We start from the raw sequence: 13451 nt of genomic DNA, 5'->3' as shown, positions 1-13451 counted from the left end.
AAAGGTGCTATACAAATAAAGTTATTATTATTATTATTAAGAGGAGACATCCATGTCCTGCAATAGGACTGTTCTACACAAATGCCTTCTTGGATTCTCTCTCCATCTCTCTCTCAGACTCTCTCCGTCGCTCTCTCACACACAGTAAAAAACACACAAAACCCAACTTAACACAACCAATTTATTTTTTCTTTCCAAAAAAACAAACAAAAAACAAAACCACAAAACTTGGAAAACAGAGAAAATGTACACCTTTAAATTACACAGGCTCTTATAAACAAAATAAACTCTCTATCTATATGTACATCAGCAGGGCGAGGACAGGTGATGTCTCCTCAGGTTGTCTCATCTCTAAACTGACCCAGCGTCAGAGTCTACTGCACACAGCCATGGGAAATCCCCCATTCAGTAGGTTATGCACTGTACTGAGGTCAGCCCTATCTTTCCCCCATAACTTGTTAAAGTTACAATAAGTGAACAGTGTACTTACCCTAGAGCAGTGCTTGGGGTGTTAAGAGCAATGTGATAACTACCGCACTCAAAAATAAATCATCTTAGCATGTAAAATGTATCTTATATTGACTGTTAAAAGGTGCTGCAAGTGGTATTTTCTTTGTTAAAAATAATAGCTCTACATTCCAACAGCCATCACTGATACAGAGTGTCTGGTCAGTAACATGGGTCTCCCAGTCCTTCCGCTCTGCAGTAAACAGCCATCACCGATATAGTGTCTGGTCAGTAACATGGGTCTCCCAGTCCTTCCGCTCTGCAGTAAACAGCCATCACCGATATAGTGTCCGGTCAGTAACATCAGTCTCTCTGTCCCTCCACTCTGCAGTAAACAGCCATCACTGATATAGAGTGTCTGGTCAGTAACATGGGTCTCCCAGTCCCTCCACTCTGCAGTAAACAGCCATCACTGATATAGAGTGTCTGGTCAGTAACATGGGTCTCCCAGTCCCTCCACTCTGCAGTAAACAGCCATCACTGATATAGAGTGTCTGGTCAGTAACATGGGTCTCCCAGTCCCATGTCCCATGGGTCTAACGCGGCACGGTGGTGTAGTGGTTAACACTGTCGCCTCACAGCAAGAAGGTCCAGGGTTCGAATCCCGCTTGGGGACCAGGTTTCCATGGTGCCAGTTACCCAGGTGGGGTATCTCCCAGGCCTTTCTGTGTGGAGTTTGCATGTTCTCCCCGTGCTCGCAAGGGTTTCCCCCCCGATAAGATAAACCCAATGGAAAAACATGCACAACAACAAGATCGCTAACGCTGTGGCGTCCTTGACGAAGACGGACAGGAGCACTTGGATTGGTCCCCTGGCGCAGCTCACGTTGTGCCTGTCTGCTCCCGGCTGCCCTTGGGGGGAAGGACGACGGGATGGGTTAATCGCAGATACGGATTGCATGCATGCATCGCATGTGTGCCAATTGATGACCTCGGAGCAGGTCCTAAATTACTTATTATTACTTTTACTCCTCTCTGCAATAAACAGCCATCACTGATATAGAGTGTCTGGTCAGTAACATGGGTCTCTCAGTCCCTCCACTCTGCAGTAAACAGCCATCTCTGATATAGAGTGTCTGGTGGTCAGTAACATGGGTCTCCCAGTCCCTCCGCTCTGCAGTAAACAGCCATCACTGATATAGAGTGTCTGGTCAGTAACATGGGTCTCTCAGTCCCTCCACTCTGCAGTAAACAGCCATCACTGATATAGAGTGTCTGGTCAGTAACATGGGTCTCCCAGTCCCTCCACTCTGCAGTAAACAGCCATCTCTGATATAGAGTGGCTGGTCAGTAACATGGGTCTCTCAGTCCCTCCGCTCTGCAGTAAACAGTCATCACTGATACAGAGTGTCTGGTCAGTAACATGGGTCTCCCAGTCCCTCCACTCTGCAGTAAACAGCCATCTCTGATATAGAGTGGCTGGTCAGTAACATGGGTCTCTCAGTCCCTCCGCTCTGCAGTAAACAGCCATCACTGATATAGAGGGTCTGGTCAGTAACATGGGTCTCCCAGTCCCTCCACTCTGCAGTAAACAGCCATCACTGATATAGAGTGGCTGGTCAGTAACATGGGTCTCTCTGTGCCTCCGCTCTGCAGTAAACAGCCATCACTGATATAGAGTGGCTGGTCAGTAACATGGGTCTCTCAGTCCCTCCGCTCTGCAGTAAACAGTCATCACTGATATAGAGTGTCTGGTCAGTAACATGGGTCTCTCAGTCCCTCCGCTCTGCAGTAAACAGCCATCACTGATATAGAGTGTCTGGTCAGTAACATGGGTCTCCCAGTCCCTCCACTCTGCAGTAAACAGCCATCACTGATATAGAGTGGCTGGTCAGTAACATGGGTCTCTCTGTGCCTCCGCTCTGCAGTAAACAGCCATCACTGATATAGAGTGGCTGGTCAGTAACATGGGTCTCTCAGTCCCTCCGCTCTGCAGTAAACAGTCATCACTGATATAGAGTGTCTGGTCAGTAACATGGGTCTCTCAGTCCCTCCGCTCTGCAGTAAACAGCCATCACTGATATAGAGTGGCTGGTCAGTAACATGGGTCTCTCAGTCCCTCCGCTCTGCAGTAAACAGCCATCACTGATATAGAGTGGCTGGTCAGTAACATGGGTCTCTCAGTCCCTCCGCTCTGCAGTAAACAGCCATCACTGATATAGAGTGGCTGGTCAGTAACATGGGTCTCCCAGTCCCTCCACTCTGCAGTAAACAGCCATCACTGATATAGAGTGGCTGGTCAGTAACATGGGTCTCTCTGTGCCTCCACTCTGCAGTAAACACAAAATTCATTTTCTGGTATCCTGTTCTGACTCTATCCAATCAGGAGAGAGAACTCCACACTGCAAAAATGGCCTAACAAAAATAAGAAATAAAAACAAATATGTGCTTGAAACTAATCTGCCAGCTAATTTGGCTTGGCAAGATTTCTTGAAATAAGTAAAAAAATATCTTGGGTTCTCTCTCCTGATAAAGAGAGAGATAAAATGGAAGGGATACCAGAACGTGTATTTTGTGTTAACTGCAGAACGGAGACCCATGTTACTGACCGGACACTCTATATCAGTGATGGCCATGAAGCTATTTAACACTTATTTTAACAAAAACAAAAAAAACACTTACAGCACATTTATGTGAAAACATTAGCCATTTGGGATGAGATCATTTTCTTATGATGCATATTCTTCTCAAAACAAGCAAAAACTATCTTAAAAACGTGACCTGCCTCATTTGAAAAAGATTGTCATTCGTTTCAAAACATTTCCTCAAACAAGGTCGGGTAGGATTGGAGTGAGTCAAACTCTCTCACCCCATCGGCTGATATTATTTTCACCAGATTGTGAGACTCAATGTTTTAAGATACTCGTTAAGACGGAGATTTCTTTTTTGCAGTGTATAACCGTGACGATAACACCCCATAATAAGAGTCACCTGACCCTCTCTCCTTCTCTACCGCAGGGGGGGGGGGGGGGAACAGACTACAAGTACATCCCAAACAACCAACGTCCTCTCCATCTCACTTGAATCCAACTAGGACCCGAAGGATTCGCCTTTGCCCATCTCTGTTCCATTATGTGTCGAACAGCCCAAGTCGAACCTTTTTTTCCTTCTTTTTCAAATATTTTCCATACTGAAAGTATATTTTTATTAGTATATATAGTGTGTTAAAAGTATATTTCTACCCATTATGTACTTTTTAGCGAGCAAACTTGAAAATGTATTTTTGGTACTTCATAACGTGCTTTCGTGTACTAATTCAGAGCAACATGTTTAGTATGACGGTCGTTAATTATGCTGCAAGTGTAACCTAAGCACACGTAAAAAAAAAGGAAACAGAAATGTATACCAAACCTAAGTTGTACTTTAGTAAACTTATTAAAAGTGTACTATTTTGCTAAGCGAAAGTAACCAAAAATACATCAAAAGTATCATTTCAATATATTTGAGCAAATCTAAAGTACAACCCTTTAACACACTAAGTACAACTTGAGTGGTTTAATTTAACACAACTTTAAATGTAAACAACTCGGAAGATATACTTGTATGTATACTTTTTTCCCCCCTTTATTATTATAATTTTTTAACTCAGGAGGACTTTGAAGGGCGATGGGGGGCGTGGCCTAACGTCAGCGGGTTGAGGAGGAGAGACAGTCAGAAACACAGATACACGCCGCTTGATAACAAGCGTAATCAATAAACACTCAAAGAAACACACGAGAGGTATAAAAAGAAAAGAAAAAGGGCGAGGCTGAGGTCCAACCCACTATGCAAACAAGATGGAATTGATAAGACGCTCACAGACAGCATGGACAGCTAAGGCTAAAAGGTTTCATGTTGGGAGGGAGAGCATCTGGGTACCAAGTAATTATTTATTTTTTTACATTTTAAACCAAGTGCAAAAAAAAGAAAAATCGTTTTTAAACGAACAGGCTAACTGAGAGGGCCGTGAGGCGCAACTGAGGCCATGTTCACACTGCAAGCTTTAGTGATCAATGCAACTGAGGCCATGTTCACACTGCAAGCTTTAGTGATCAATGCAACTGAGGCCATGTTCACACTGCAAGCTTTAGTGATCAATGCAACTGAGGCCATGTTCACACTGCAAGCTTTAGTGATCAATGCAACTGAGGCCATGTTCACACTGGTTGGTCTCTCTCTCTCCTTCCTGCAGTGTGAACTAAGGTCTCTCTCTCCTTCCTGCAGTGTGAACTAAGGTCTCTCTCTCTCCTTCCTGCAGTGTGAACTAAGGTCTCTCTCTCTCTCTCTCTCTCTCTCTCTCCTTCCTACAGTGTGAACTAAGGTCTCTCTCTCTCCTTCCTGCAGTGTGAACTAAGGTCTCTCTCTCTCTCCTTCCTGCAGTGTGAACTAAGGTCTCTCTCTCTCTCCTTCCTGCAGTGTGAACTAAGGTCTCTCTCTCTCTCCTTCCTGCAGTGTGAACTAAGGTCTCTCTCTCTCTCCTTCCTGCAGTGTGAACTAAGGTATCTCTCTCCATCCTTCCTGCAGTGTGAACTAAGGTCTCTCTCTCTCTCCTTCCTGCAGTGTGAACTAAGGTCTCTCTCTCTCTCCTTCCTGCAGTGTGAACTAAGGTATCTCTCTCCATCCTTCCTGCAGTGTGAACTAAGGTCTCTCTCTCTCTCCTTCCTGCAGTGTGAACTAAGGTCTCTCTCTCTCTCCTTCCTGCAGTGTGAACTAAGGTCTCTCTCTCTCTCCTTCCTGCAGTGTGAACTAAGGTATCTCTCTCCATCCTTCCTGCAGTGTGAACTAAGGTCTTTCTCTCTCTCCTTCCTAAGGTCTCTCTCTCTCTCTCTCTCCTTCCTGCAGTGTGAACTAAGGTCTCTCTCTCCATCCTGTTTGGACCGAACACGTTGCTTCCAGATGGGAGGAGAAGAGAGAGAGCGAGCGAGCCAACAACGCAACAGCGCTGTGATGCAAAATCACTTTGGGGGAAAAAAGTGGGGTCTCGGGTCAAAAGTGCAGTGGACCAAAGGGTGTCAAGCAGTCTGGGAGTTTCGGACGACACAGAAGAGCTACGGCCGACACGCAGAAGGTTAGGGTTAGGGTAGTTGGTGGGGAGGCTTTAGTGAAATGGAGGACAGGAGAAAATAGATTTGAATCCCAGCTCATTCTCAACTTCTTCCATCTAGTCCTCAGGTGGCACAGTTACCCGCTGAAAACAGCAGAGGGCAGCACTCTCACACGGATATAACACCCCCTCGAAGCTCCCGTTGGCTCACGCAGACTCTCTCTAGTCTAGAACCTCATCGCTACTCCGTTTGAACAGGATAAATTAACATGTTTTCTCGAGGCCCGTTTTTTCCTAGTACAGAGTTTCCTGGCTGAGCTCTAGGGGTCAAGAACTACGGACAACACATGTGACATGTTCCTGGGGGTGGGGGTGCGGAGGGGAGGGGGGGGGGGGACTTTGCCGAAGGTGCTTTTCTGACACAAAGCGAGAAGGGGATGTTTGACAAAGTGTGCGCTTCGGTAAGAGGAGAGACCCGACAGGAGTCATCGATAATCTATAGCACATTATCTCAACATCTGATGACACGTAAGAAAGGGAAATGAGCGACACAAAAGCTTTCCTGTGTGCGTGTGTGTGATGTGTGTGATGTGTGTGATGTGTGTGTGTGCTAATGTACAAAGGAGTGAGTATGTCTCTCTAGAAGGGTAGACTATCCAGTCCAACATTCTGTCTCTCTCTCCATCTCTCTCTCTCTCTCTCTCTCCCTCCCTCTCTCCATCTCTCTCTCAACACAAACCCTCTTCCCCCCATCAGTCCGTCAGGAGGACCAGCTCTCCCTCGCTCCTCTCTCCCCCGTCGCTCTCCTCCCCCCCGCTGTACGGCGGTCTCTCCCTCTGCCTCTCGCACTCCTTCTTCCTGGGCAGGGGGGCGGCCTGGTGCTGCTGCTGCTCCGCTCTGCGCTGCGGAGGAGGAGGAGGCGGGACCTGGGGCACCTGGGGCAGGTAGTGCTCCAGCAGGGCGGGATGAAATGGCATGGTCGCCATGGAGACCGACCCGGCGCCACCCGGGTATTGGCCGTCGCCGGGGGCGTAGTGGATCTGCTGAGGCTCCGATTGGCTGTAAAAAAAAAAAAAAAAAACGACGACAGGAAGTGGACGTTGAAAGTTTGTTTTGATCATAGGTGACGTTTTTTTAAATTATTCATAATCACAATATAAGATTAACATGCGATTCAAACATTGAACACTGTAATTACAAATGGGATACCATTAACCCTTTCACTACCACACTATCCCAAAGGGTTAAGCCTTACACTGCCACACTACAGAAGGTTAACCCCTTTCACTACCACACTACTAGGGCTGTCTCCCCGACTAAGGATTTGGATGGTCGACTAGGATTGGCCAAAATTTTTCGTTAGTCGACTATTGGTAAAAAAAAAAGTATAAAAAAAAGTATACATTTTTATTTTTATTTTTTTTAATTTTTTATCGTTCCATTTGGGCTGTGGGGGTGCTTGATGTCTGAAGGAGTCGACTGAAGGCTTCTTGGCCTCTGCAAAAGCATGCAATTGGTCCACTGATGGATACATCTTGATATTTGTCTAGTCTAGTGTGTTCATTAGATGGGTGAAATCCTCTTTCAGTGCCTCTGTGCCTGTTTTCGTAGGCAGTTAGCTTCTGTTATGCGTGCCATTAGCGTTAGCCACGCTTCTAGGCCTCTTTTATTTTGGAAAGAATGATAAAAAAAAAGTATATTATATTCGAGGTTGGCCAGTCGACTACGGCTCCTTTCGACCAATTAGTCGACTAATCGATTAATAGGGGTCAGCCCTACACACTACAGAAGGTTAACCCTTTCACTACCACACTACAGAAGGTTAACCCTTTCACTACCACACTACATAAGGTTAACCCTTTCACTACCACACTACAGAAGGTTAACCCTTTCACTACCACACTACAGCAGGTTAACCCTTTTTACTACCACACTACAGAAGGTCAACCCTTTCACTGCCATACGACAAGGGGTTAACCCTTTCACAACCACACTACAGAAGGTTAACCCTTTCAATACCACACTACAGAAGGTTAACCCTTTCACTACCACACTACAGAAGGTTAACCCTATTTACTACCACACTACAGAAGGTTAACCCTTTCACTGCCATACGACAAAGGGTTAACCCTTTCACAACCACACTACAGAAGGTTAACCCTTTCACTGCCATACGACAAAGGGTTAACCCTTTCACAACCAAACTACAGAAGGTTAACCCTTTCACTACCACACTACAGAAGGTTAATCGTTTCACAACCACACTACAGCAGGTTAACCCTTTCACAACCACACTACAGAAGGTTAACCCTTTCACTACCACACTACAGAAGGTTAACCCCTTTCACAACCACACTACAGAAGGTTAACCCTTTCACTACCACACTACAGAAGGTTAACCCCTTTCACAACCACACTACAGAAGGTTAACCCCATTTCACTACCACACTACAGAAGGTTAACCCCTTTCACTACCACACTACAGAAGGTTAACCCTTTCACTACCACACTACAGAAGGTTAACCCTTTCACTATCACGCTACAGAAGGTTAATCCCTTTCACTACCACGCTACAGGTTAACCCCTTTCACTACCACGCTACAGAAGGTTAACCCCTTTCACTACCACACTACAGAAGGTTAACCCCTTTCACTACCACACTACAGAAGGTTAACCCTTTCAATATCACGCTACAGAAGGTTAACCCCTTTCACTACCACGCTACAGGTTAACCCCTTTCACTACCACACTACAGCAGGTTAACCCCTTTCACTACCACACTACAGAAGGTTAACCCTTTTCACTACCACACTACAGAAGGTTAACCCTTTCACTACCACACTACAGAAGGTTAACCCTTTCACTACCACACTACAGAAGGTTAACCCTTTCACTGCCATACGACAAAGGGTTAACCCTTTCACAACCACACTACAGAAGGTTAACCCTTTCACAACCACACTACAGAAGGTTAACCCTTTCACTACCACACTACAGAAGGTTAACCCCTTTCACTACCACACTACAGAAGGTTAATCGTTTGACTACCACGCTACAGAAGGTTAACCCCTTTCACTACGACACTACAAAAGGTTAACCCCTTTCACTACCACACTACAGAAGGTTAACCCCTTTCACTACCACACTACAGAAGGTTAACCCTTTCACTATCACGCTACAGAAGGTTAACCCCTTTCACTACCATGCTACAGGTTAACCCCTTTCACTGCCACACTACAGCAGGTTAACCCCTTTGACTACCACACTACAGAAGGTTAACCCTTTTCACTACCACACTACAAAAGGTTAACCCTTTCACTACCACACTACAGAAGGTTAACCCCTTTCACAACCACACTACAGAAGGTTAACCCCTTTCACTACCACACTACAGAAGGTTAACCCTTTCACTACCACACTACAGAAGGTTAACCTTTCACTACCACACTACAGAAGGTTAACCTTTCACTACCACACTACAGAAGGTTAACCCTTTCACAACCACACTACAGAAGGTTAACCCTTTCACTACCACGCTACAGAAGGTTAACCCCTTTCACTACCACACTACAGAAGGTTAACCCTTTCACTACCACACTACAGAGGTTAACCCTTTCACTACCACACTACAGAAGGTTAACCCTTTCACAACCACACTACAGAAGGTTAACCCTTTCACTACCACACTACAGAAGGTTAACCTTTCACTACCATGCTACAGAAGGTTAACCCCTTTCACTACCACACTACAGAAGGTTAACCTTTCACTACCACACTACAGAAGGTTAACCCTTTCACAACCACACTACAGAAGGTTAACCCTTTCACTACCACACTACAGAAGGTTAACCCCTTTCACTACCACACTACAGAAGGTTAACCCCTTTCACTACCACGCTACAGAAGGTTAACCCCTTTCACTACCACACTACAGAAGGTTAACCTTTCACTACCACACTACATAATGTTAACCCTTTCACAACCACACTACAGAAGGTTAACCCTTTCACTACCACACTACAGAAGGTTCACCTTTCACTACCACGCTACAGAAGGTTAACCCCTTTCACTACCACACTACAGAAGGTTAACCTTTCACTACCACACTACAGAAGGTTAACCCGTTCACTACCACACTACAGAAGGTTAACCCCTTTCACTACCACACTACAGAAGGTTAACCCCTTTCACTACCACGCTACAGAAGGTTAACCCCTTTCACAACCACACTACAGAAGGTTAACCCTTTCACTACCACACTACAGAAGGTTAACCCTTTCACTATCACGCTACAGAAGGTTAACCTTTCACTACCACACTACATAAGGTTAACCTTTCACTACCACACTACAGAAGGTTAACCCTTTCACTATCATGCTACAGAAGGTTAACCCCTTTCACTACCACACTACAGAAGGTTAACCCTTTCACTATCACGCTACAGAAGGTTAACCCCTTTCACTACCACGCTACAGGTTAACCCCTTTCACTACCACGCTACAGAAGGTTAACCCCTTTCACTACCACACTACAGAAGGTTAACCCCTTTCACTACCACACTACAGAAGGTTAACCCTTTCAATATCACGCTACAGAAGGTTAACCCCTTTCACTACCACGCTACAGGTTAACCCCTTTCACTACCACACTACAGCAGGTTAACCCCTTTCACTACCACACAACAGCAGGTTAACCCCTTTCACTACCACATTACAGAAGGTTAACCCTTTTCACTACCACACTACAGAAGGTTAACCCTTTCACTACCACACTACAGAAGGTTAACCCTTTCACTATCACACTACAGAAGGTTAACCCTTTCACTGCCATACGACAAATGGTTAACCCTTTCACAACCACACTACAGAAGGTTAACCCTTTCACAACCACACTACAGAAGGTTAACCCTTTCACTACCACACTACAGAAGGTTAACCCCTTTCACTACCACACTACAGAAGGTTAATCGTTTGACTCACACGCTACAGAAGGTTAACCCCTTTCACTACCACACTACAGAAGGTTAATCGTTTGACTACCATGCTACAGAAGGTTAACCCCTTTCACTACGACACTACAGAAGGTTAACCCCTTTCACTACCACACTACAGAAGGTTAACCCCTTTCACTACCACACTACAGAATGTTAACCCTTTCACTATCACGCTACAGAAGGTTAACCCCTTTCACTACCACGCTACAGGTTAACCCCTTTCATTGCCACACTACAGCAGGTTAACCCCTTTCACTACCACACTACAGAAGGTTAACCATTTTCACTACCACACTACAAAAGGTTAACCCTTTCACTACCACACTACAGAAGGTTAACCCCTTTCACAACCACACTACAGAAGGTTAACCCCTTTCACTACCACACTACAGAAGGTTAACCCTTTCACTACCACACTACAGAAGGTTAACCTTTCACTACCACACTACAGAAGGTTAACCTTTCACTACCACACTACAGAAGGTTAACCCTTTCACAACCACAATACAGAAGGTTAACCCTTTCACAACCACACTACAGAAGGTTAACCCTTTCACTAACACACTACAGAAGGTTAACCCCTTTCACTACCACACTACAGAAGGTTAATCGTTTGACTCCCACGCTACAGAAGGTTAACCCCTTTCACTACCACACTACAGAAGGTTAATCGTTTGACTACCACGCTACAGAAGGTTAACCCCTTTCACTACGACACTACAGAAGGTTAACCCCTTTCACTACCACACTACAGAAGGTTAACCCCTTTCACTACCACACTACAGAAGGTTAACCCCTTTCACTACCACGCTACAGGTTAACCCCTTTCACTGCCACACTACAGCATGTTAACCCCTTTCACTACCACACTACAGAAGGTTAACCCTTTTCACTACCACACTACAAAAGGTTAACCCTTTCACTACCACACTACAGAAGGTTAACCCCTTTCACAACCACACTACAGAAGGTTAACCCCTTTCACTACCACACTACAGAAGGTTAACCCTTTCACTACCACGCTACAGAAGGTTAACCTTTCACTACCACACTACAGAAGGTTAACCTTTCACTACCACACTACAGAAGGTTAACCCTTTCACAACCACACTACAGAAGGTTAACCCTTTCACTACCACGCTACAGAAGGTTAACCCCTTTCACTACCACGCTACAGAAGGTTAACCCTTTCACTACCACACTACATAATGTTAACCCTTTCACTACCACACTACAGAAGGTTAACCTTTCACTACCACGCTACAGAAGGTTAACCCCTTTCACTACCACACTACAGAAGGTTAACCTTTCACTACCACACTACAGAAGGTTAACCCTTTCACAACCACACTACAGAAGGTTAACCCTTTCACTACCACAGATTCAGATTCAGATTCCTTTATTGAGCCATTTGTGTAAAACACATTGGTAATTGTGCAGCAATACAGTGTATGCATTCTTTCTTTTTTCACAGTAAACAAACACCAACACAGACAAGAAACGAAAACAGTGCAGTGGGGGATTAATCAATAAATAAAATACATATATATATATATAAAGTGAAGTGTGCAGAGATCCAGTACGGACTAGTGCAGTGCAGTCAATGTCTTTGAGCCAGTGTCACTTGGGGGTTAACCCTTTCACTACCACGCTACAGAAGGTTAACCCCTTTCACAACCACACTACAGAAGGTTAACCCTTTCACTACCACACTACAGAAGGTTAACCCTTTCACTATCACGCTACAGAAGGTTAACCTTTCACTACCACACTACAGAAGGTTAACCCTTTCACTATCATGCTACAGAAGGTTAACCCCTTTCACTACCACACTACAGAAGGTTAACCCTTTCACTATCACGCTACAGAAGGTTAACCCCTTTCACTACCACGCTACAGGTTAACCCCTTTCACTACCACGCTACAGAAGGTTAACCCCTTTCACTACCACACTACAGAAGGTTAACCCCTTTCACTACCACACTACAGAAGGTTAACCCTTTCAATATCACGCTACAGAAGGTTAACCCCTTTCACTACCACGCTACAGGTTAACCCCTTTCACTACCACACTACAGCAGGTTAACCCCTTTCACTACCACACTACAGAAGGTTAACCCTTTTCACTACCACACTACAGAAGGTTAACCCTTTCACTACCACACTACAGAAGGTTAACCCTTTCACTACCACACTACAGAAGGTTAACCCTTTCACTGCCATACGACAAAGGGTTAACCCTTTCACAACCACACTACAGAAGGTTAACCCTTTCACAACCACACTACAGAAGGTTAACCCCTTTCACTACCACACTACAGAAGGTTAATCGTTTGACTCCCACGCTACAGAAGGTTAACCCCTTTCACTACCACACTACAGAAGGTTAATCGTTTGACTACCACGCTACAGAAGGTTAACCCCTTTCACTACGACACTACAGAAGGTTAACCCCTTTCACTACCACACTACAGAAGGTTAACCCCTTTCACTACCACACTACAGAAGGTTAACCCTTTCACTATCACGCTACAGAAGGTTAACCCCTTTCACTACCACGCTACATGTTAACCCCTTTCACTGCCACACTACAGAAGGTTAACCCCTTTCACTACCACACTACAGAAGGTTAACCCTTTTCACTACCACACTACAAAAGGTTAACCCTTTCACTACCACACTACAGAAGGTTAACCCCTTTCACAACCACACTACAGAAGGTTAACCCCTTTCACTACCACACTACAGAAGGTTAACCCTTTCACTACCACACTACAGAAGGTTAACCTTTCACTACCACACTACAGAAGGTTAACCTTTCACTACCACACTACAGAAGGTTAACCCTTTCACAACCACACTACAGAAGGTTAACCCTTTCACTACCACGCTACAGAAGGTTAACCCCTTTCACTACCACGCTACAGAA

The 13451-nt window shown here is 45.0% G+C and overlaps 1 protein-coding gene across 4 annotated transcripts in view; it reads right to left on the bottom strand.

Moving 5' to 3' along the window:
- Positions 1–226: 226 nt before the first annotated feature.
- The window catches only part of sox13 (SRY-box transcription factor 13), a 124820-nt gene continuing 111595 nt past the window's right edge, over positions 227–13451 (bottom strand). For 3 of the 4 annotated variants that reach the window (XM_084317028.1, XM_084317030.1, XM_084317031.1), the window contains exon 14: positions 5123–6588. In XM_084317028.1, the coding sequence (XP_084173154.1) occupies positions 6282–6588 (307 nt within the window). In that variant the 3' untranslated portion in view covers positions 5123–6281. Of the gene's footprint in view, positions 1359–5122; positions 6589–13451 lie in introns of those variants that run through there. The other variant, XM_084317029.1, reaches the window with a different exon arrangement.

Source organism: Notolepis coatsorum, assembly GCF_963971535.1.
Source record: "Notolepis coatsorum genome assembly, chromosome: 6".
In the NCBI taxonomy this organism is placed as follows: domain Eukaryota; kingdom Metazoa; phylum Chordata; class Actinopteri; order Aulopiformes; family Paralepididae; genus Notolepis; species Notolepis coatsorum.
Note: the sequence above shows the minus strand (reverse complement) of the source record. Positions and strands in the feature narration are given on the sequence as shown.